The sequence below is a fragment of the Crinia signifera genome, chromosome 3 (assembly GCF_055691185.1).
Source record: "Crinia signifera chromosome 3, ASM5569118v1, whole genome shotgun sequence".
Classification (NCBI taxonomy): domain Eukaryota; kingdom Metazoa; phylum Chordata; class Amphibia; order Anura; family Myobatrachidae; genus Crinia; species Crinia signifera.
The window spans coordinates 85,728,924-85,754,601 of NC_139219.1; the positions used below are offsets into that span (position 1 = coordinate 85,728,924).

The window sequence follows — 25,678 nt, forward strand, 5'->3', positions numbered from 1 at the left end:
CCTGTGTGCATGCCCCATAAGGCCAAGCAGCATGTTGGAAATATGAAAGATGTGAAGTTGTCTCCTTAGTTTGCAGAGATATGTCTGAGCAACAGAATAATGTGTTCTCAGAATACAATTAAGGAATACTATGTAAAGTATATAATATGGACATTTTGGGGATGAACCTGGAAATGATAGACAGTTTGCAAGAATGCCCTTCACAATACTCTGTCATGATATATAGCAATAAAGAAAATGTAACAGACTGAAATGTCACTTTAATATTCATCAATACATTAAGGATGGAAGATATCATGTCTAGCCACTATACAATGTGGGCTTAAAAAGAAAAAACAAAATAAATAAATGTAAAATAAAAAAGATTTGCCAGTACAAAGGAGAAAACTACACAAGCAATGTTTTACTTCTGCAATCAAATCTAAAGATATTAATCATTTAGACAACAGCATACTATGTTGTGCTACTTGTGTGATTCATCGCCTGAAATTAAAATCGATGAAATCGTAGTATATGGGTCAAATAACATGTCTTGCCCTAAGTTGTCTAAGAAACTTGCAATGAAACAGCTTCTCCCCTTGATTTGTAAGCTACACACAAGGAGATAGTTGGGCAGTAATAACCCCATAGGTTATAAGCTAATGTCCTGCAATGACGTAACAGAAAATCCCTTGTGTAGCCCAGACCTTACAGTAACATTTTAGGTAACAGTAACCAGGATCTAATCCTCCCATTAGGCAGTGTAAACTTAAATTGTTCATTTTACAATTCTATTACATTACAATTAGCATATGGCAGATTTATAAATATTGGCAGGTCTAAATATGATCATAATTCCCTTTCAAGGTCAATTTGTATATATGATAGTGATGGTGGTTCATCGTACTAAGTAAGCTCATGTGTTTTATTGGTCTTTTCTGATTTCGACTTTCCTGCCAGGCCAGAGCCGGTAGACCATAGTTCCCTTCGTTTCCATTAGACATTCATAATGATTCGTCAGATCATTCATAGTGACCCAACATCAGTTGTACCATGGCGGGGTAAGTGGAAACATGGTCAAACATTAAGGTGTGTAATGTGATAAAATATCAGCTTCTCAAGGACGCACAATGATAACATGTCATAGAAACAGGCTTGGGTTTGGTGTACTGCCTTTGAGAACAGCAGGACAAACATTCAAGGCGCTACCATTGTGAGATACTGGACCATCCTCCCTACAACACTGACTTGGCACTGAGCATCTCTTCTGACCAATGAACAAGCACCTGGTTGGAATGTGATTCGCAACCAATGGTGAAGTTTAGCAAGCCATTATGTCTTGGCTTTAGGTGCTTGACACTCCTTTGGCCGGTTTCACACACTCAGGCTCCTGCCGGACAGTGAAATCCCGCACGGCCAGGGAGCCGTGCCGCACATAGTAGTTTATCATGGAGGGGATGGCCACAGCCCGGCAGCCGTCCCTTCCAGTGGTGGGATCCGGCTGCAGCCGTGCGGCTGGGCCGTGGCCGTCCCGTGTGAATGGACACAATAGTGTCCATTCACAACTAATGTGTGCGGCACGGCTCCCTGGCCGTGCGGGATTTCACCGTCCGGCAGGAGCCGGAGTGTGTGAAACCGGCCTTTCTTCTATGACTATACACATGCCTTAGTATACCACTGGGGAAAATGCTTAGATAAGGGGGACTATGGGGAAAATAATTTGTACCAAGGGCCTGATTCAAACTTTATCGCTGATCTAAAAAGTTTCAGATGACTGCGAGTAGATACAGTAGCCGCTGCCCAGACAAAAAGTAAACACGCCCCGTGTAAATTTGCAAGAGAATTGCTATTCGCTAGCCACTCGCAAATCCATATGCAATTTACAAACCATCAAATGATTTCTCCAAATGTGTGTAAGTCCTTCCACAACTCTGCAACGGAGACAGGATAATCGAGGCCGGCACTGATGTAACAGACCCTCACTTAAAACAGAAACAGACCCTCCTTTAAAAGGCCTGGGCCTGCCTTTTTCTGAAACTGCAAGAAAACTGAAGGATACAAACCCCCAAATTCCAGCTTCCTCTCGTTGCACGTGCAATACGTACGGTACGCATGCAGAGTCATTCAAGAATTGCTCGACCTACCAATTCCCTGATCAGCGATCAACTCTGAATCAGACCCTAAGGCCATAGGTTTTTTGTACAAATTAATACAAATGGGCACAATGAAAGGTCTTCTTACCTTATTTATTGAAGCACCCTAGTATGACAGGTAGATAAAAAGCACTGCTCTAATTACTAACGAGATGTAATAGGGTCCAAGTTGGCAGAGGACCATGATTTCTTCAGAGATTGCACGTAGTTTAATGCGGCAATCATTTACGAGGTAAAACCAAGTTGGTTTAGCCTTGTAAACGATTCCCGCTTTCAAAACAAGGACAAACTCTGACCCTACTATATTTCTCTGTGTCTCTTTGCCACAACATTTGTACGAAAAGAAGAAAATTTGAACTGTTGTTTTTTCCCCAACTTTTTGGTGTGTTTTTTTTCTTTTGTACATTACTTTTGAGATTAACTTTTTGAAGTATTAGTCCCTGCAAAACATTAATTGTATGTAACATTTGAGTTCAAAAAGATGCCGAAGAACGTTTAAACTTGTTATTGGTCTGATAGCAATTTTCCAATCACACATTTGAAAAGCTTAAGAAATGGCCATGTGAAAAGGATTAAGCCACACAAAAACAAGTCCATCTATAATACTACTACAATAATACCAGGTACCAAGCATCTGCTAAAATAAGCATTTTGGTTTCGGCTTTTCTTATTTCCCTTCAAGACTAATAGCAAAATACCACCATTCTTAAACATTGCTGGAAAAAGGTAATTTTAGCATGTAAATCGTTAAGGCACCTTAAAAAAAAAAAAAGTGTAACATCATCAATACAATACCTAACGAATACATCACTAGAGTATATAAAATGATACATATACAAAATGCTGTCTATGATGGCAGGAGTTTGCAGCTCACATCAAACCCAGCTCTAAACCAACTTGTAAAGAAAACTATTTGCACATCTCCAACCGATCCGGACCCCAATGTTGATTTTGGTTACCAGTTGTCTAGAAAATCAAATCCGGTCTTCAAAAGCACACTGCTAGTGTTTATCTGTAAAGGAAGGGGGAAAAATCCAATGTTATAGATGTAGACAAAAACACTTTACATTGAGGGACAAGAAAACTATCCTTTGGTTAACGGTAGAAGATTCCATGTTGCCAATCAGGCTTCTATTTTCTAAGCCAGAAAGTTAAATTATGCATTCAAGACAGCAGCATGACAGTGACAGTGAGCCATGTGCTGGATCTGCCCCCCTGAGTGCATGATGCACAAAGCAGCAGTACAGATTGTAGGATACATGCCTTGGGTGGTTCCAGGTGCCATGCTGGCCAGGGTTCTGGCAAAGTATGTGTGATGGAAGCGGTTGAATGCACCTAGTTGCGGCCCTGATTTAAAATACTGTAGGGGAGAGTGATGACAGTTGATCCCCTGGTAGACATGACCCCTTGTTACAATCTCGTGTTAGAATAAGTGATTATTTAATTTTGGACTGACTAGTGTCAGTTGTACACATGTTTTGCGCAATACTCAATTTGCTGTCCTAGCAACTTTTTGTTGGGCATTATAATTTGTTATCCGGAAATAACAAATATGTACGAAAAAGTTATGTCACTGGTTTTAGTGTATTTGTGTTTCTCTGAAATGTGTTCACATGTTTAACTCTTTGGGCGAGATGCTTCAAACAAAAAATGCTGTAAAAACCCAGTTTTCGGGGTCTTTACCTCATTTTCATATGCAGCAAAAGCTTCACCGCAGGGGCTTCGCTGTGGGGGTTACGCCAGTTCTAGATGGCATAACCATATAGGAGCCTATGAGCTTCTCTTCACCTCCCCTGCCACCTATTGCACCCAAAAAAAAAAAAAAAGAACAGTCACTGTGAGTAGCTCTGTCATATTTAATGGATATTTTGAGAATCTCTCACAGCGACGTTGGCACTTGATGGGTTACGTTGAGTTTTCTACATTGAATAAGGTACTTTCTTTCGGAAGTACACTTGAGGGAGACTTGTTCCGGGATCATTGCTTCCAACATGAAGGCTGAATAAGCAAGTGTTAACCGGTGAATCATGATCAGAGATTTTTTACTTCAACCGATAAGGACTTCTAGAACATTCCAGAACAGGTTTGCATGTTTCTGGTGTACACAGGACAGGTTTGTCGAGAGACATAATATGAACCACTTTTCCTCAAACAAAAAATTTGAAAAGGGTGCAGCTAAACAAGATCTTGTTATCAAGCTTCCTACGCCTGTTTTTCACTAGGGAAAACAATGTGTAGCACAATATGTTTGTTTTCATAAATGTTACACAAAAAATACTTTCAGCTGTGTATGTAAAGCTTGAGTAACAGCCACAACCACACAAATGCACAAATTCGGCCATAATCGCCGTGGATATGGTCGCTGTGCTACCATATCCCTGTGTGTACGAGGCGACTGTTGCCGGGAGCAGCCCTGGGGTGGTCGCTGGTTGCAGGAACATGAATCATCGTATGCAAAAGGACCGCATACAAGAAGTTACATAGTGTATGTCCACTTTTAGTTAGAGGCCACTCTATTATGTTAGCATTAACTGGTTTCATGCATACTTATAACCGAATTGTGATTATTGTATATATTCTCCATTTTACTTGGAGCCATGTCTTCTTTACTGGGGGGTTGCAGCCACCTCCAAATAAACCACATTAAAGTGGACCCTGCTACTCAAGTGATGGTCAGCTTTACCGTGGGAGGTGTTTTCTCCCCCTGGGTCGGTCAGTCTGAACTGCAGTTAGAAGTCCCCTGCTATAACAGTAAAAATGCTGCAAAGTAAGGATGCTTTCAAAATAGAAGAGTGAATAGTTTCTTTTGGTACTTGTGTATTATCACGGCGCCCATTGCATACCTTATTTAGTGGTATGCGATGCGATTTTCACATTAAATGACCCGCATTGTACAATTAAAAATCGCATAGCATCGCATGCCACCAAAATGGCATGCGATGCGATTTTTAATTGTATAAGCACCCTGATGGGTGCTTACTATGTTAAATGCACCCCCATTGTCAACGCCAACCCCACTATCAACGCCAACCCGAAGCGTGGCGAGCACAGCGAGCACGCGAGGGGCGGCAGTACCCGTCCTCCGACCTTTTCATACCCCCACTATCCACGTCGGCGTGGAGCTGAATTTAGATAGTGTGGCGAGCCACCGAGCCCGAAGCGTGGCGAGCCCCGCGAGGGGACGCAGAATACATGTCAAGTAATCCGCGTCTGCTCGCCTCGCTGCTAACGCCACACTATCTAAAATCAACTCCTTGCTGACGTGAATAGTAGGGGTATGAAAAGGTCGGAGGACGCGTATCGCTGCGCTCGCCACGCTTCGGGTTGGCGTTGATAGTGGCGGTGGCGTTGACAATGGGGGTGCATTTAACATAGTAAGCACCCACTTGTACAATTAAAAATCGCATTGCATGCCGCTATATTGCATGCGATTGCAATTGTGGACGCCGTTATAATACACAAGTACCTTTCTTTTTTATGAATTAACAAAATGCAAAGTGAATAAACAGAAGAGAAATCTAAACCAAATCAATATTTGATATGACCTCCCTTTGCGTTTATAACAGCATCAAGTCCTCTAGGTACACTCGCACACAATTTTTAAAGGAACTTGGCAGGGAGGTTGTTCCAAACATCTTGAAGAACTAATTACAGATGTTTGGTGGATGTAGGCTCCCTCAAATCCTTCTCTCTCTTCATGTAATCCCAGACATAATCAATGCTGTCGAGAACAGGGCTCTGTGGGGCCAAATCATTACTTCCAGGACTCCTTGCTCTTCTGTATTCTGAATATAGTTCTTAATGACATTGGCTGTAGGTTTGGGGTCGTTGTCATGCTGCAGAATATATTTGGAGCCAAATCAGACGCCTCCCTAATGGTACTGCATGCTCGATATGTACCTGCCTGTATTTTCCAGCACTGAAGACACCATTAATCTTGACTAAGGACCTAATTCAGATCTGTAGGCTGCAATTTTTGCGGATGGACCAAGTCATGCTGCACTGCAGGCGGGGCAGATGTAACATGAGGAGAGAGAGATGCATTTGGGTTGGATGAAACTGAAATCTAAATTGCAGTCTAAGAATTCAGCAGCCAGTATTTACCCTGCAAAGAAACAAATTAACTCCCCCAAATGTAACTCTCTGCACGTTACATCTGCCCCACCTGCAGTGCATATTGTGTTGTCCATCTGCAAAAACTGCAGCCTTGCTAACAGGTCTGAATCAGGCCTTAAATCGCAAAGTCCATTTGCTGAATGCAGCCCCAAACTTGCAAGAAATCTCCACCATACTTCCCTGCAGACACACATTACTGTACCGCTCTCCAGACCGCCGCCAAATAAACTGCCCTCTGTTACAGCCAAATATTTCATCATCCAGAGCCCCTGCTGCCATTTCTCTGCACCCCAATTCCTGTGTTTTTTTCATACATAATTGAGTTGCTTGGCCTTCCACATCGAATGTTTGTCTTTTTGGCCACAACTGTACTACAAAGACCACTTCTGGCCAGACTTCCCTGATCAGTCGATAGGTGTACCCGAGTCTGACTGGTTTCTGCCAATTCTGAGCTAATGACACTGCTGGACCTCTTATGGCTTCACAGGGAAGCAAGCATGAGGCGTCTCATCTAATGCACAAAGTTTCCTGGTCCAACCACTGCGTCTACGGTTCTCAGCATTGCCGATTTCTTTGTGCTTCATCAAAAGAAGTCTGCTTTGAAATCCTTTACTGGGAGAGACCTTGCTGATGCAGTATTACTGCCTTGGTTCTTGTTGCTGGGCTACAGCCGTGGTATAGGAGTTCTGACTATAATCCTCCAAAATCACAGACTTTGTGCAAGTGTAACTATACGAATTGATGCAGTTTAGAAAGCAAAGGGTGCTCACACTAAATCATTATTTGATTTATTCTTCTGATAATTCACGAGGCATTTTGTTAATTGATTAAAAAAATCTATCACTTCTATTTTAACAAAGCTTTCTTAATTTGCAAATATTTTAAATGTGTGTAAGAAATGCTGCACAGTATATTGTACATACATAAGTATGTGTACTCAGCCACATTAATAACTCACAGCTAAAATAAAAACAAAACATTTGAACAACAGTACATTTTCAATTACTCTGCAATTAAGAAGAGACTCATTTGCTAGTAAGCATTGGCAGAGACTTTACATTTGCAGTGTTTAAAGATAGATCTGCCAATTATCAATTGTCATTTCCTTCCAAAAAGGCATGGCTGCCAATTAGCCTAGACAATTGCATTTAGCCAAGTAGTTATTCATTTTACAGACAGCAGACATCAGGAAAATTAGGTTTCAAAGATCATGAATGTTGTAGTTTTGTACTGGAGACCATATATTCCATGTGCAGATGGAAGATCAGCACATTAATAATTTGCAATGATAATCTTCATGATTCAGTAGTACAGTACTACAGAATGCATTATTAATCCACATATCCATAGAAACAGCACAGTTGACTTTATACATAACATATCTGTTAATGTAAAGCTGCACTATCAGTTAAGTGGCAGTACATTTTACAGATGCCACTTGGAGCAAATGTGATAAGCATTCACAATATCTTGGTCTAAAGCTTCTGATTGGTCATCAAGCCCACCTGCCCTACAAGCCCAGCTTCCTGCAGCAACACTGCACCACAGTTAAAACTAGGGAAAAAAAGAACCACTAAACTGTGAGGAAAGGCTCTGGTGAATGAAACAGCAGGTGGGGTGGGCATGCACCTGGCAACATAGAAAAAAATATTGTTCTGTAGTGTAGTCGAAATATATACACATATGCACTGTTGGCCATTTGTTATCCTTTTTTTACTGCAGGTAATGCAGTTTTTTTTCTGGTGATGCAGTTTCTGTAGGTCCCACTACTTGTGTCTTAGAAGCAATAAAAATATAATAATGTAATCAAACCGAATGCTTTGATTAAGCCTATATAAATGAAGAAACTATTGACCTCCACCAAATTAATACATAAAATAATAATACTGAATAAAGGAGCTAATTCAACAAGCCCTGCAAATCTGCAAAAATCCCACATGTAGATTTTTTCAGATCTGCGCAATGGAAAAAATGGTAAGGGGGGCTCGGGGGGAGGGCCGCAGTGGCTGTATGACATCACAAGCAGCCGCTGTGATCCGAACCATGGGGCAGACGCTGATGTTATAGGGATTTACTATGTAATAAAGCGCTCGCTATTTAGCGGTGTACCCACAACATTTTTCGCTTGGCAGGACCCAGCCTTACCCTGTGTGATGTGCCTCCCCCCATCACAGCCTCACACAGAGGCAACTGAATCAGGCCCATAATTGGATTTTTAGTAATTTAGTTCTAGCTCCTCTGAAAACATAATATCTAGCCAAAGCCTTCAATAACTATGATTTCAAAAGTTCATTATCATCAATTACACCAACCTGCGAGAACAGCTGAGGTCCTGTTGACAAAGCCTCATCATTGCCTGGTTCTACGCTGGTTGCTCTCACTGGTTGTACTGGTTGTACTGGCTGTACTGGCGCTGGTGGTTCTGGGAGAAATACATCATCTAAAGTGCTGACAGAAGACTGGCTTGGTCTAGAATTCTTCAAAGGTGGTGAGACAATGCCTGGATTGGCGGCCTTCGGCTGTTTGGTAACCACAGCTGGCTTTTCGGGCACTGCCACAGGTTTCTCAGGCTTTGCCAATACCTCCTTCTCCTTCTGGAATGAGTCTTGTCTATGATAGATTGGAAGCGGCTTTTCTCCCTTTTCTAAGGACTTTATTTGGCTTGGCGTTAATGACTGAAATTCTGATTGGGAGCCTTCAACTCTAGAACGCTCCATGCTTATTTTCCAAAAGGTTGACTCCTCTTCTTTTCTGACTGGTGTTGAGCTCTCACAGCTGGTTGTCCTTGTTCCTGGCGTGGGCTTGGTTGGAGCACTTACATGGGTGGTCTTACTTTGGTTGTTTTGATTGCCAGATTTGGGGGTTTGCTTCTGCTCACTCTGTGCCGGACAGCTTGTTGAATCTTGAGTAGCCAAAGAGGAAATACTGAATTCCATTTGACTCTGTGGTATTAAAATAAAACATTAAACAGGGTTATGATAACCAAGGTATAAGTCATCTGGATAAGAAAGGTTTACCTACTGCTACCAATGACAAATGATCTAATGCTAGTCATGTGAAGTAGACTGCAAAATGTCAATAGGTAAAAAGCACATCCATAAATAGAATTAAAATTGAAATGCAGGAAAATGTTTGTGTTAATATTAACCTGCAGGCTTAAAACAGTAAAATCAAGGCTGAAGACCTTCTAGGTGCGCTAATCTTAAAACAATCTATATCTATCTATCGTCCATGTGGCTCTGAATCACTGCCATCTGTTGGAAGCAAGTGAAAGTACACCTTCTAGCTTTCTAAGCATTTGCTTTGAGCGTGCTTACTAGTATAGTATGTTCACAAAAGGAAAAAACAAATCTTTCCTATTTTAAAGCTTTGTGTTTGCAGCATAAAATGTGTTTGCTACTGTATATAAAATACATATTTTCAACCCTAGTGTCATCTTTTCCACAACTTGTACCCAGTATTCATTTAAAACACTGAAGGAAAAAATTTAACCCTTTGAGTGACAATATCTCTGAGAGATGTGCAAAATATCCACTAAAAATGTCAGCATCATTCACATTTGTTATATAAATCCAAACAAAAAATTGTGTGTACAAAAAAAATATTACATTTCCTATATAAAAGGTAAACATTGCAGGCCATTATGATGAATAAAAATGTGTGCTTGGCAATTTTCACACCTATTTTGACAATTTCACTTTCATTTCCAAGTAAATGCTGCTTATGTTTGAAGAAACAGGTTATAAAACCTTTTTAACGTGAAATAACTGGAAAAATAGAAATGTGGTTTCAGGTTTTCATTATTATTACTGCCAGTTATTGCATAGCATACACATATTGCACATCGCTTTACAGATAATTACCAATAGATCTCAGACCTGTCCTCAAATGTTCTCTATGATTCCAAGTATCATTGGTATTTTTATCATTCTAATGTACTTAAATAAGGATATTATGAAAACATAGACTATTGCAGTTAATTAAGGGCAAGACAGAGGACCACTGAGTAAAGATGCATACACACTGGGCATTTTTGCCCAGTGTGTACGATCACGTTAAAAATTGCTGGCCGGAAAATCGCTCAGTGCATACATACTGAGTGATTTTCACAAGGCACAGCATTTTCCATGGGTGGTAAATCATTTCCATAGTAGGAGACTATGGAAAGTGGTTCTCTCAGCTGGTAAAACAGGCTATTGTAGTTATGAAGCACTGCTATAATAACACTGCTCGTGATCACTAAGGGGGAGATGTACAATACTGGCACATATCTTCCCTGTATGGTTATTTACCAAGGATATGCAGGAAGAACTAGCCCTGAGATGTATCAGCATATCAGCTGCTGGGGAGGGGATGAAAACCCCCTCCAGTGATGCCTGCCAGCACATCAGCCTAGAGATTATGCTCTGTGTACTGTATGTTCCCCAGGCCGGCTCCAGTATGCTTGCAGAAACAATTACATTGGCTGACAATGTAGCAATGACACCTGCGACTGTCAAAATCGATAGCTGCAGGTGTCAGAATGGCAGTGTTACTGACCACTTCTCCCCCATAATGAATGTTCTATCCCAGTGAACCATGGAAGTAAAAGTGAAAATGGCAGTAAAAAAAAAATTAAAAAAAGGGTACTTGTGTCGTTTCACGGGGGCAGTTACGTAGTTAGTGTAGCTTCCCTGTCAGAATCAGCGTAGTGTTCCTGCGACCAGTGTAGGCAGCGCAGTCAGCGTCCGTCAGTATCAGTGTAGTGTTTGCGGCCAGCCGGAGCTTACATAGTTAGCGTAATCAGTCAGCTTATTACATTGTGTAGGAACCATTGACCATTTTAACCTGCCTAACATGACAGGTGTAAATGTGTTCCTGAAACACCCCCACTATCCACGCCAGCCCGAAGCGTGGCGAGCTGCGTGAGGGGACGCGTTACGTGTCTTCCCAACCGTTTCATACCCCCATTATCCACGTCGGTGTGGAGTTGATGCTATTAAGTGTGGCAGGCGTAGCAAGCCACCGAACCAAAAGCTTGGCGAGCTCCGCGAGTGGACGCGGAATATATGTGAAGTAATCCGCATCTGCTCGCCACGCTTCGTGCTCGGTGTCTCGCTATATTTTATAAAATCAACTCCACGCCGACGTGGATAGTCGGGATATGAACAGGTCAGGAGGACACGTAACGCGTCCGCTCGCCACGCTTCGGGCTGGCGTGGATAGTGGGGGTTTCCAATGGAGGCTTTTGTCATTATGTAGCATGGAGCACTGGCAAATGCGTCCTTTTAACCCCGTCTCCCTGAAGCTGACACGGGCAGGGTTGCCGTACCCCGGCCGGAAGAATTACTGAGCCATACAAGCGCCTGAGACGCTTGTGCTTCTCAGACAGATGGAGCGCCTCTCCGCCGGCGCCTGCATGATCCTCTCCCTGCCGGCATCTGCCACGCAGGGGATCTGGCGGTTCCCGGCGCTGTGTGAGAGGCTTGCCAGGGACGTCGGGGACATAGCTGCACAATGTAGCTTAAGCTAGCCGTGAAACTACACACTTGTGTAGTTTCACGGCGGCAGTGACGTAGTCAGCGTAGCGTCCCTTTCAGAATCAGCGCAGTGTTCCCGCGGGCAGCGTAGTTAGCGTAGTCAGCGTCCCTGTCAGAATCAGCGCATTGTTCCCGCGGCCACAGTCGTTGGGCTACGCTAACAGCATAGCTTAAGCAGCCGCCGTGAAAAAGTATCAAAAAAAGAGATCCTTAAAAATTCCCCCTTTTAAAAAAAGTGTAATAGCTTTTAGACCCTGGTTGGCTACTGCTAATGCGGTAACACTAGAGAAACAAAGCACAACTGTAAAATCAAGCCGCGTTTAAGATAACGTGTACATATTAAACTTATCCCATTCCATTCCTTTGGAAAATGTGCTCTTTCGTGTTCCTATAAATAAGGAAATGAATTCCTGCCAGACCAGCTGTAAAAATAGCTCTTTTTATGAAGAAGCCCCTAGAGATCGACTGTAAGTGTTTGTATGTGTGTCACGCCAAATGAATGCCAATATGCACAAGCCCGAATACACATAAACAGTCAGAGGGGTTAATATACCGAAGTTGGGAGTTCTATTAAAGATGGATGTTACTATGGGTAAGCATCAGATTCTATCTATTATCATTAAGCAGGTGCTAAAGAAGTAGATTCTGATTGGTTGATGTGGGCAACATCCCATCTTCAATAGAACTTCCTTCTTAGTAAACCCCAGAGCAACAAACTGATGTACTGTAGAAGTCAGGGGCAATTAGTTAATTTACTTAACAAATTACAATTTTGAGAAGAGTTACTGGTTTTATTGAACAACTAGTTACAAGCCATCAAAATGACGGAGCTTATAGGTGCTGGGCATGGTGGGTATGTGCACCTTAAAAGAGCTCTGGCGGGCACCAGCTAGTGGCAGCAGATGCAACATTGAGATGAGGAGCAGCTTGAGACTTATTATGGTATAGAAGATCAGCAATGTCTAGAGTGACAATGGGGTGTATTCAATGCGGCCGGCGAGGGGGTTAAACGGCAGGGATCACCAAAAACAAGCGATCCTCGCTGTTTAAACCCCACGCAAGCTGCTCATGCTCACCCTATCAACGCGGCAGGGAAATCCTCGCTTCCCCCCCAAACAGTGAGGCTCGCAAGAAATGCAGGGAGTCTGCTGCATTTTGCTGCAAGCCTCGCTGGTTTAGCAGCCGCACACGCTATTTCCCCCTCACAACAAAAACCTAGCGAAACGAGGAAACGGCGTGTGCAGAGGGGTCAGTTGAATACTGACCCTGCTCGCTGTCACAGCTCGCAGAAATCATTGAATACAACCCAATGACGTGGTCGACCACTACTAGTTATGACGCCTAAATATATAGACAGCAGTGTATAGGTCGACAGGAACAGAAAAGCAACAAGCAAAAGGTAGACAGGAATGCAGATGACAGACACAAAAAAAGTGAGAAACTTGTTTCAAACTTTTCACTATGTCAACATGGACGCCGTATAAGTGTACTGCGTCCCCTCACATGGCCATGCCTTGGGCATGGTGGCTTGCTGCGCTCAGCACACTATTATATTCTCCTTCTGTGTCCACTGGTAAAGTATGAACAAGTCAGTCTAAAAAAAAAAAAAAAAGAAGAAAACATGAAAAACACATGTCGACCTTGTCAGTGTAGACCATGTTCCTGTAGACTTTTTGCTTGTGTTGACTTTCTGTCAATGTCGATCTAGTGTATGACTACCATTTTTAGGCAACAAACTAGCCGAGGTCGACCAAGTCATTGGTCGTTGATTATATAAGATGTCTTGGCAGGGGCAAATGCAGGATTTTCAGAAGGGGGTTTCCAGAGGGGCAGAGCAAAGCACGGAGATGGACACTTAGGTGACCCAGTATATGCCGGGTCAGTTAAAGTATTATAGATAGACCAAGAGTAGACCCCTGGGCATAGCAATGTATTGGGGCCCCTACCGATCCTCCAGCGGTAGGGGTGGAGGGTGCAATGAGCGGAAGCTTTGATGTCCCGCGTGTGGTAGGGGGTATTATATCAACCGCTCAGCATGTAGGGCTCAGTAATTTCCACTAATTACTCCTTTACTGCACAGATGGTGGGAGAAGGGGACATTGGGCTGAATGAAGGGGCCCTGATACATAACTTCCAGGGTGGTAGAGGATGTTTAATACGCAGAGGAGGGGTGTATAGTGGAGTTATTATTCATAATTTTCTGGTGGGAGGACAGCTTGCTTGACTGCAGATATCTCCAGTTCCCGGAAATAGATTTCTTAGCTTTTAATGTAATTAAAAACTAGAGAATCCCACCTACCAAATGGTACTGGGGACTAGGGGATCAGAGTTCAGGAGGCAGAGCAATCTGCCATCGAGTATATAAAACTACATACCAGGTGTGTGGAGCTGGAGCAGTAACCAGCTGCTGGAAGGCTGATATCTCTAGTTCTGGGCACAGTAGAGACCAGCTTCTAGTGTCCCTCAAAGGGGGAGAGTCCCAGTTTTTGGAGTTTACCCTCAGAAAACCTCTAAGTCAGAAAGTAACTGAAATATCTGACTGGGGAGAGCAATTAACAGGCTTGGATGGGGACCACTGCTTTGAAGTCAGATATCTCCGGTTTCCCAGGGCCGATTTTAAAAATTATTTTACCTATGGAAAGAGGGGACACTCAGCTTTCAGACTAGTGCCCTCAGATTCCTGGGGGAGGGTTCTGGGTACTCAGAACAGCCCCCCCCACCCCCCCTGCGTGCGCTACTGCTTGGAGGATCACAGAATTATGTTTCCGATAAGATAATTGGGATATTCAGCTGGATTTAAACAGAGAATAGGTCTGTGCATTCGAAAAAACAGCAACAACACAGCATATTCATATTTAACCCTTTCAGTGCCAACATCTCTATAAGAGATGTTCCAAATCACTGCTAAAAATGCCAGTGTCTCTCACTTTTTTTTATGTAAATTAAAATAAAAAAAAGTTATGTACAAAAAGATATTTCCTATAGAAGGTAAACATTACAGGTCATTATGATGAATAATACAAATGTTTGCTTGGCAATTTACACACCAATTTTGACAAATTCACTTGGCACTCAAAAGATGATAGGAAGTCTATCTACCTGGACTGCAGAAATCACTAAGAGTGGACTTCAACTTTATCAAAGTAGTTAATATCTCCATAAAATGTCACATTATTTCAGTACCAACTCAGGTTATATAGCATAATGAATAGAAATATATAGAAATAGCACTGTAAAAAGGTGAATCCCAAAAATACACAGCTTCAATTAAATCTGAAGATCTATCCCTCTGAGCAGCTCAAGCGTTAAAGAAAAGCACAGAGAACGGTCTTTCAGTGATCAGAAGAAAACACAATTTTCAGGCAAGTCCAAATTCCTCTTTTCCTACGTCTCTCCACCATATCTATATAAGTAATTTACCAGCGATGCATAATGGGATGGATAATCCTCGGAAACTGGCAACAGCCAGACTCCGTAGTTACCTGCCAACAATAAAGCAAAGCTGAAATAGTTCAAGCTCTTTTTAAGCAGGTGTAACTGCTCAATATGGAAAACGGAGCATCCTCCGCGTCTGGGCTGCACACCCGGATACCATACAGTGAGTGAAGCTATAAACCATTTTGGGACTCAATTAATTGGATATGACACTATTATTTGATCAGCTGGGATACTCAATTTGGTTTAATAGCCAGGGGCGTTATTTTAATTTCATCATCAGTGGCGCTATATTTTATTTCAACAGCAACGGCTTAAACCATGTGACAACTGTGTTTTAATGATTAATAATTTGGCAAACATTTAAACAGCATTTAAAATGTCCCTGCCACACACACAGGGTAATAAGAGAAGCAGGGGGCGAACAGTTTCCACTCCAATGCTGAGAAGCACTAAGCTGTGGGAAGTCCCAAACAGACTGCATCTCGCAGGCTATTACATGTAGCTCCTTATCTGTACTATTTATTTACAGGCAAATATAATGCAATTCTAGCTAGATCTCCTCTTACAGCCATCTTTATGATGGTGGAATTCCCAGCAGGTTTATCCACTTTAGGAAATGCCTCCCTGGGGGGTTTAAGCAAATTGGTAACAATACTCTAATTTCCTTTCACCTTATCGGGGATAATCCAGGTAATTGCAATGTGTTGGATAATTATGTACTGTTGTGGTTATAGGTTCTGTAATAAACCGCCCCATATTTTGACCTTCAACTGAATATTAGAAATCTTAATAAAAACACTAGGGGTGAAATGCAATAGAATGAGAGATTCAGAAAGTGAGAGATGTTGTAAGAAATCTCCAGGGTTTTTTTTAAGCGGCAATCATTTACACTGCAAAACCAGTTTGATTTCGAAGCATCGGATTGCCGCTAAAAAAAAACCTGGAGATTTCTTACCAAATCTCTCACTTTCTGAATTTCTCATCTTATTAAATTCCACCCTAGGGGCCAGATGTAGTAAGCTTGAACAGTGATAAAATGGAGAGTGATAAAACACCAACCAATCAGCTCGTAACTGCCATGTCACGGGCTGTGTTTGAAAAAATGACAGGTGGGAGCTGATTGGCTGATGGTTTATCTCTCTCCATTTTATCTCTTTTTCAAGGCTTAGTACATCTCACCCTAGATGTGTTGATAAATAGCATTTTTATGATCAAACAATTTATTTAAAACTAAAGTGAAATCAAAGAAGGAAAGTCAGTGAGAATGTAGGTTACACTGCCTAATACAGCCCAAAACCATATTTGCTGTGGTGTGCTATATGTAGTAGTTATGTGAGGTGGATGTCAGATTGTGCACTACATTCTCCTGAGATATGCTCATTAGGTCGACTCTGTTAAGGTCGACAGGCTCAGATGGTCGACACAAGTATTCACTATTGTGTGGTTGAAGAAAAAAAATAGTGTGTTGAGCACATCGAGGCACCGTGCACGAAGCATGGCGAGCACTGCGTTCCATACGAGGGGCAGCGGTACACTGTCCATGTCCACTAAGTTGACATTTGGGACAAACATGTCGACCTTCCCATTTTCGACCTTCCGACCCTGTCAACCTTAGCCATGTCAATCTACTTCAGGTGTCGACCCATTTACCCATACCCATTCTCCCTTTCTACTTATTTTATGGATGCTTGCAGGTAAGTTTACAGGGCACACAGTAATGTTGCCTTGGTATGGAAGGACAAATACTGGCTATTCAGAGGGGTGCATTACGATGATGAAAAACAGAAGATTTGATTTATCTATTGTCTGCTAGAAACAGAAGAATTTTCCTAACATGCGAAATGCACCAGAATGGAATGTGAATGTATAAATCTCTGCATAGCAAGGGGTTATGCAGTACTTCTAATACTGGGTGTATATTGATATGTAACAAAAAATGTTTTCAGTTATGTAATTCTTTAGTAGTGACAGAACAACAGGGCGTTTTGATATCTAAGAAAAAACTGCACTTGCCAACCAAGGCACCCACACCTATCATACTAGTATTTTGTGATACTCCATTTAAGTCTGATGGTGTTACATGCCAGTGGGTACCAATCGTAATGCAACGATAGAGACAGGAGACGGTGTACAGACAAGTTCTCGATTTACTCTATTAGTGAACATCAAGTAGGGGGAAAAAAAAGGGTGTAGTTGACCAGTGGAGAAGTGAAGCCACATACACACTAGGCGATATTGTGAACAATATCGCTCAGAAAGGGCGTTGGGGCAGATGTATGAAGTGTAGTTATGGGGGAGAAGGGGTATTAGCGCATGTTATATGCACTGGTACCGCTTGTCCCCCATGTATGAAGGAGCCGCTATGCGCCCCTGTCCATATCAGCGCTGCTATCTAAATGATAGCAGGCCGATATGCAGGGCAAATGTGTTACTGCTTCGCCCGCTGCCGCCATCTGCTTCGCCAGCAGCAGTTCTGTCCCTGCTGCTGGCTCTGGGCTGCCCTGGAGATCTCACATGAGTAGCCAAATCCCGCGCATGCCCAGTCCAGCCGGCTGGGGGAGAGGAGACAGCGCGGGGACATCTCCGGAGGGTGGAGTTTGCGCTCCCCCCTGGTTTGGCAGACAAGATGTTAATACAACTGGTCGGTGTCCATTCCTGCTTCGCTAATAAGGAGAAGCAGGAAATATTATAGCGGAGCACTAAGCGTCGCTATAATACATCTGCCTCTTTGTGAGATATTGTTCCAATATCGCCTAGTGTATACACTCAATAGCTTTAACAATGGGCATGTGCATCATTAACGACCCCTCCCTCATCCTGCATGTTCAGGCTGCAGCGTATCTGTTGCTCCCCCCGCCGTCACTCCCTTCCGAGCAAGCATTGGCAAGTGTGTATGTACTTGACGATCAGCTCAAAGCAACCAATCAGCTTTTCAGTAGAATTTAGGTAGAAGCTGATTGGTTGCTGTGCAACTTATCCACTCAATACCTAAACCTCAGCACTCAATACCTTAACTTCTATATTTAGAAAACTATCATAATAGGATATCCTATTTGTGTGGATTATAATTACCCCCACGTGGCATGCATGGAACTAAATGTGTATAATTGCCTGTAAGCAGAGTACTATGGCTATCTGTGCACAGGCTGCCTATGCCCATATTCTTGGTTTTAGGATACTTGTCTTCCAGGGATGGTTTAGAAGAGGTGTAAGGATGCAAGGTGTGTGGCGGATGCCCTGCCTATACCCAGACACCTGAGTGCACTGCATACCCTATCTAGACAAATTAACATTACTATATGCCCATCACTTAGTCCTGTATCCATGGTATAGTACTACTTTCTATCCAATCAGTCTAATGAGTGCAATTCTCAGTAAATATATACATATATGTGTGTGCCAGGTGCTTACTAGTCTATACAGCTTTTAGATCTAAGCGTACTATAAATAAATACAATAAAAAGAGCATTGCACTTTACCTCTCTGTGGCAGAGGTTTGCACATCTGAATGGGTGACATGGAAGACATTTTACCGAATTAGGACTGCCCTGAAAAGCAAATTTTTCATTTTAGACGGCATAGACTTCAGTAGTCTATTTTTACATATTATTCAGTTGCTAGGAATGTATACTATTTCACAAGCATGCACGGCCTCCTGTGACCAGAGGATGCTGTTTAGATTGGCAACATGGAGGATTTTAAGTAGCTGAGAGAAAGGAATGTGCTTCTGTCTCTTATACCTGAACACAATAACTGAGACATGAACCAGACACACAGGCTGAAACTTAAGGGCTTGTTCAAACATATGTGCTGGGGAAATGGGGGAATAATGATGCATTCCTCTTTTAGCAATACAACCGAGATCCAGTCACATTGCCGACAGGTATCATGTGGTCATTCATAAAGTAAATACCACAATGTCAACAGATGAGGGGAAGGGATTCAGGGGAAATTTGAGGAAGTATTACTTTACAGAAAGAGTAGTAGATAAGTGGAATAGCCTCCCATCAGAGGTGGTAGAGGCAAATACAGTAGAACAATTAAACATGCTTAGGATAGGCATATTGATATCCTTACAAAATAAGGATCAAATATGGTTTGAGGTAATGCTTAAAAAAGGGGCAGACTAGAAGGGCCAAGTGGTTCTTATCTGCCGTCAAGTTCTATGTTTCTATATCAACAGGAACCATGTTGCCATCTTCAGAATGCCGGCGGATAGTTTGCCTGAGGGATAGGTGCCTGAGGGACGGTTAGGTACGAGGAAGTTTAGGGCTAGGTTGCTGGAAGGGAAGTGGGGGGGGGGGAGAAGGGTTTGTCATTAGAGGGAGGTCTGAGGTAGGAATTAGGAACAGGCATAAAAGAAAATCATCAGAGGCCTGCTCTGGATATAACAGTTATAGGACCGCTATAACCCAGAAGCAGCACAGCCATCGGTACCATGTGAGCAACCTCTGGGCCAGCATGAATGTTAATGTATGATGACATGCTATCATGTCATCATAAACACAAGATGAATTTCAACGTAACACTGATGACATGCTCTATGCAGACATTTTGACCAGGTTGCCATTTTCATGTTGGCCTGATGCATGATGTAATATACCAGTAGCCATTTTGCTGCACTGGTGAGGAGCGCTCTCTTTCACATAAACTTTGTAGACCGAATCCACCCTACTGGGTTCAATAGCACCACCCTGCTGTGCGTAGGAGTCATATCTCGCCCATTCTCCGCCATCATGGTTAGGTCAATTGGCTGAAGTAGAAGTTATTTGAAGTGATTTTGTGTAAGTCAAGTGATCTCAATGACCAGGTGGCTGTTCTTTCTTCTGCCACTATACTACTTTACAGAGCAGAGCTGATCAATTTCAACTTCACTTACAGTTATGTGTAGTGTCTTTATTTATTTATTTGTCAGGCGTTAAGATGTTATCATTTTTGTTACAAGCTGCTAGGGCAGAATTTCACAACCACTGTACCGTGGCACACTAGTGTGCCTTGAGCTGTTCTCAAGTGTGCCCCCAGAGCTAGAGATGTCCACACCAGTTTGCAGCCACCAATTAAAAAACTGTTATTCACTGGTCTCTTGTTTTAATGCAAGGGCCATTGTATTTTATTTGTGTTACCTGTGTGATTGCTTTTCATAGGGGAGCCAATGGGTTGTTTTTTTTCCTGTGGGGGGCCCAATGTGTTTTTCCCTGTCGGGGTGTGATGGTGTGACTTGGCAATTTAAAAATCTAGATTGGTGTGCCGCAAGTTGAAAAAGGTTGAAAATCACTGTGCCAGGGCTTTTTATTGTATGATAAATAAGGTTGGCTTTGCTTTAAATGCATTTTAGAACACCATAGCAACCAGTCGATAAAAGAAAAAAACATTAATCCTATTTTTAAAACACTTTGTATGTTAGCGCAATAATAGCGGATAGGTGTGAACAAGCCCTAGCAATAACAAAGACATAGCAAAGGAAAAAACACAGTGCTATTGCTTAAATAAAGCACTACAGTCAGATGAGCAGACAGGGATTTCACAGTGTATTTATTAGTTTTTTCTATTAGTTACAAAGCAGGCTTGCTAACGGTTGGAATGACTTTGCTTGCACATAGTTTCCACATGCACAGCAGTGCCTGGAATCCCGATTGCCAAAACTCTGCACAAACTATCATGAAGAAAATGGTAAAGGGTGACCAATCCTAAGTTACAAGTTGATCCACAAAGACATCTGGTACCACTTACAAATGTATATGTGACTGCCCACACAAGTGGTTCTCCCACTATTGGATGTAGGGCCAAGAAGCCGGTTCTGTTTCCGATTTAGCTATGTACTGAGATAAATAGATGATTAGAATGGACAAACCTACATTCAGTACTGATATTGCCAGATAGTGTGGCTGGCTAGTGCCACACATACAGATCACCATCAATCATATGCCACATTGAATAATGGGTATAGCAAGAAAATATAACTTTGGGGTCGCTCATTGGAGGATGATATTGGGCCAATCCGCCAACACTGCTGTCTATATTACTGCCTATGCTGGCCGCAAAAAGAGAAATTCCATATTAAGATATTATTAACACATTTGATGTAGGAATAATTGCTATGTAACAGAGTGCAACCTAGTATAATATGTTAGTTATGTATCATCCAAATACTTGCAGTCCTTTATAAGGTAATACAATTGTGCTATCCAATTACAGACCTTTTTTTTTGGTCCAAAAAGAAAACACCTGCAATTGTGCGATAACACACCTAGCCGGGAGAACGGGACGGAGCAATTGCCGTTGTTTAATATACCCCTATCCACCACATTGAGCCGTGCGAGCTCTGTGGTTTTACATCGGAGGTCATATCACTGTTTCTAATTTATAACAGAGATATTATTGCAAATTAATTTCTTCTGTGTGAAAGGGTCAACCCAGGTCGAAATTCACGAGTCTTCGACGCTGGTAAGTTGACCCTTTCACAGAAGAAAAGGACCCCCGTTAAATGGCAAATTACCGGGTATAAATGTTTGACCTGGTAATGTTCTTTTCTTTGTGAAAAGGGCATTATAGATCTCAAGAGTTCTAAAACAATATTTGGGACCTTATAAAAAAGACTTAAGGCCGTATTTATAAAAGAAATAAATTCCTTTTCCCTGGGTTTTTTTTTTACAGAGAAAGATTACCATTTAAAAAAAAAAGCAGGAGCAACACAATTTTGCTTTGTGCAAAGTGGAAGAGCATAACCCATACAATGGGATCCAAATGCAATAGATGACATAAGATCCTTTGGTACTTGTGAGTTATCTGGGCGCCCGATTTTGGTACTAGATCGCATGCGATATCGCATGCGATATCGCAAGCGATTTGCGATTTGCATGCGATTTAGCATGCGATTTGCATAAGATTTGCTATTCATTTCATTACCCCACTATCCCCAAAGTCTGTCTATCAACGTGAACCCGAAGCGTGGCGAGCGCAGCGAGCCCGCGAGGGGCGGCGGTACGCGTCCACCGACCTTTTCATGCCCTACTATCCACTAGGGCGTGGAGTGAGAATAGAATAGTGTGGCGAGCGCAGCGAGCCACCGAGCCCGAAGCGTGGCGAGCCCCGCGAGGGGACGCGGACACCTGTGAAGCCCGCAAGGGCACGCGGATACCTGTGAAGGTGTCCGCGTCCCCTCGCTGCGCTCGCCACGCTTCGGGCTCGGTGGCTCGCTGCGCTCGCCACACTATTCTATTCTCACTCCACGCCCTAGTGGATAGTAGGGCATGAAAAGGTCGGAGGACGCGTACCGCCGCCGCTCGCCACGCTTCGGGTTCACGTTGATAGACACACTTTGGGGATAGTGGGGTAATGAAATGAATAGCAAATCTTATGCAAATCGCATGCGATATCGCATGCAAATCGCAAGTACCCAAAATCGGGCGCCCAGATAACTCACAAGTACCGATCCTTTTCTCATTGCCAGGACAGAGTTTTGCCGCAAGGCCTGTCCCGGCATTATATAATATATAAACAAATTTGATTTTTTTAAACAGACCCCTGAAGATGAAGAATTTACAGAGGTTCAATTGCAATATGTCGTATGGATTGTCAGTTAAAAGGATAAATTCACCATTGTAGCATAACAGGTCTGATGCAATGCGTGGTCCAGTGTACATGGCACCGGACCCTCCGAGTCACCCTGTTGCAGAAGCGATCTACAGGATTGCTTCTGGGCCGGGAAGGCTCGGCTGGGATTGCATAAAATTGCATGCAGAAGGACCTGGGCGGCTTAAAGGAGCATTCTCTGAGGGGAGAAGTCGCCTCAGTGTATAGGGGTCTGAAGATTAGCATTTAGGTTCTACAGAACATTTTTTCTTACTCTTATACACAGGACAAGGATGATATTGACACATTTTTGCTTTGACACACACCTACACTAGTAAAAAATGAGATATTGCAATGAAACAAAGACTCCATCACTTACTTTAGTCTCCCAGGAAAATGGTGCTGAGTGTTCATCTTGCCAAGTTATGTCCTAGAAAAGAAGAGAATGCCATGTAAGAATACAGTCATTCTGGTAAAGTGGTTTTGAATAAGACAATAAGCTTAACACAATGCTCAAGACAGATGGTCTCAGTGTTACAGTAAATCACTGCTACACTATGCAACTGAATGGACGCACAGAAAATAGGATTTTGGGTACCTACCGGTAAATCCTTTTCTCGTAGTCCATATGGGATACTGGGCTTCACTACTATGGGGGTTGAGACCTCCGCAGGAGAGACAGGCACATAAAAGAACTTTCAGTGTGGGTGCACTGGCTCCTCCCCTCAATCTCCCTCCACTAGTCAGTTAATGCAAAAACTGTGCCGAAGGAGAGCATGTGAGGAGTATGTGATAAAATATTGTGGTGAGATTCATCCAGCACACCCAACCGAACAACAACATATAAAAAGAGGTGAATCCTAACAACTTAAGAGGACACCTGTAACTAGAAAACAAATCTATAGACATATCTATCCTATAGAAAACCAAGGCAATAAGCCTAACAATGAAATAGTATCTGACAGCAGAAAAGCCGCACGAGGTGGGCTCCCAGTATCCCATATGGACTACGAGAAAAGGATTTACCGGTAGGTACCCAAAATCCTATTTTCTCTACCGTTCAATGGGATACTGGGCTTCACTACTATGGGGAGGTCCCAAAGCTACCAGAACGGGCGGGAACGTGCGGATTCTGCTGTAGAACCGCATTCCCGAACTGGGAATCCTCCCTGGCCAGGGTGTCAAACTTGTAGAACTTCACAAATGTGTGTTGCCCTGACCAAGTTGCGGCCCTGCAGAGCTGCATTGCCGACACCCCTCGAGCAGCCGCCCAAGAGGTACCTACAGACCTGGTTGAATGAGCCTTTACTGAGAAAGGAAGCGATAAACCAGCTGATGCATAAGCCTGTTGGATAGTACATCTTATCCATCTGGCAATGGTACGCGTTGAAGCAGGTAAACCCTTCTTCTGCGCATCATAAAGCACAAACAGGCTGTCCGTCTTACGGATCCTAGCTGTGCGCTTGACATACCCCTTAAGGGTGAGGACCACATCCAAGGTATCTGGTATATCAGGGTGTGTTGCGCTAGAAGGAACCACAATAGGTTGGTTTAGGTGGAAACCTGACACCACCTTTGGAAGGAATTGTGGTCTAGTCCTGAGTTCCGCCCTATCGTTGTGGAACACAAGGTAAGGGCTCCTACAAGATAAGGCCCCTAGCTCGGACACCCTCCTGGCCGAAGCTAGAGCCAGCAGAACAACTGTCTTCCACGTGAGGTGTCGCAGCTCAGACTCCTCCAGTGGAACAAACCGGGCTGATTTCAAGAAAGTAAGAACCACTTCCAAATCCCATGGTGCAGTGGGAGGCACAAAGGGGGGCTGAATCCTGAGAACCCCCTGTAAGAAGGTCTGCACTTCCGGCAAGGCCGCAATCTTTTTCTGGAAAAACACAGACAGTGCGGAGATTTGGACCTTTAAGGAACCCAATCTGAGTCCCTTATCCAAACCAGCCTGAAGGAAACGTAGTAGGCTGTTTAATCGAAAACTGGCCGGAGGCAAGCCATTCTTCTCGCACCAGGCAATATATCTTCGCCATATTACATGATAATGAGAAGCCGTCACCGGCTTCCTGGCTTTGATCATTGTAGTGACGACCGAGGGATGGAGACCCTTATGGACTAAGATCTGCAGCTCAACCTCCAGGCCGTTAAACGTAGCCGCTGTAAGTCCTGGAAGACGAACGGGCCCTGGAGGAGCAGGTCTTTTCTTAGGGGCAGACGCCACGGGTCTTCCACTAGCATGGCCTGAATGTCCCCGTACCAGGCCCTTCTTGGCCAATCTGGCGCCACCAGTATGGCCTCCGTCCCCTGATGCCGGAGCCGCTTTAGCACCCGAGCCAACAATGGGAGAGGTGGGAACAAGTACACCAATTGGAAATCCCAAGTCCAGGTGAGAGCGTCCACCGCTATGGCCCCTGGGTCTCTGGTCCGTGCACAGTACTTTGCTACCTTGTGGTTCAAACGTGAAGCCATCAGGTCGATCTGAGGGAGCCCCCACAGATCCACTATGGCATTGAACACTTGCGTGTGAAGGCCCCACTCTCCCGGGTGAAGATCGTGGCGACTCAGGAAGTCTGCCTCCCAATTGTCGACCCCCGGGATAAAAATGGCAGACAGGGCCAGGACATTCTGTTCCGCCCAAGACAGAATCTTTGACGCTTCCCTCATGCAAGGCATGCTCTTGGTACCACCCTGCCGATTTATGTAGGCCACAGTGGTGGCATTGTCCGACTGGACCTGGATCGCCTTGCCCTGTAACAATGGAGCTGCCTGTAACAGGGCATAGTAAACCGCCCTCAACTCCAGCTTGTTGATATGAAGGCCCGACTCCAGTGGGGACCATCGACCCTGTAGGCGGACTCCCTGTGTCACAGCTCCCCAGCCCCTTAGGCTGGCGTCCGT

At 43.4% G+C, this 25,678-nt stretch overlaps 1 protein-coding gene across 2 annotated transcripts in view; it reads right to left on the minus strand.

Moving 5' to 3' along the window:
- Nucleotides 1–243: 243 nt before the first annotated feature.
- C3H1orf198 (chromosome 3 C1orf198 homolog) overlaps nt 244–25,678 on the minus strand; it is a 45,506-nt gene continuing 20,071 nt past the window's right edge. Inside the window, exons 2-6 of one of the 2 annotated variants that reach the window (XM_083176144.1) lie at nt 23,157–23,207; nt 18,685–18,753; nt 8,561–9,190; nt 1,620–3,144; nt 244–1,341 (exon numbers count right to left, since the gene is read on the minus strand). In XM_083176144.1, the coding sequence (XP_083032270.1) occupies nt 3,088–3,144; nt 8,561–9,190; nt 18,685–18,753; nt 23,157–23,207 (807 nt within the window). In that variant the 3' untranslated portion in view covers nt 244–1,341; nt 1,620–3,087. The remainder of the gene's footprint in view (nt 1,342–1,619; nt 3,145–8,560; nt 9,191–18,684; nt 18,754–23,156; nt 23,208–25,678) is intronic. The other variant, XM_083176145.1, reaches the window with a different exon arrangement.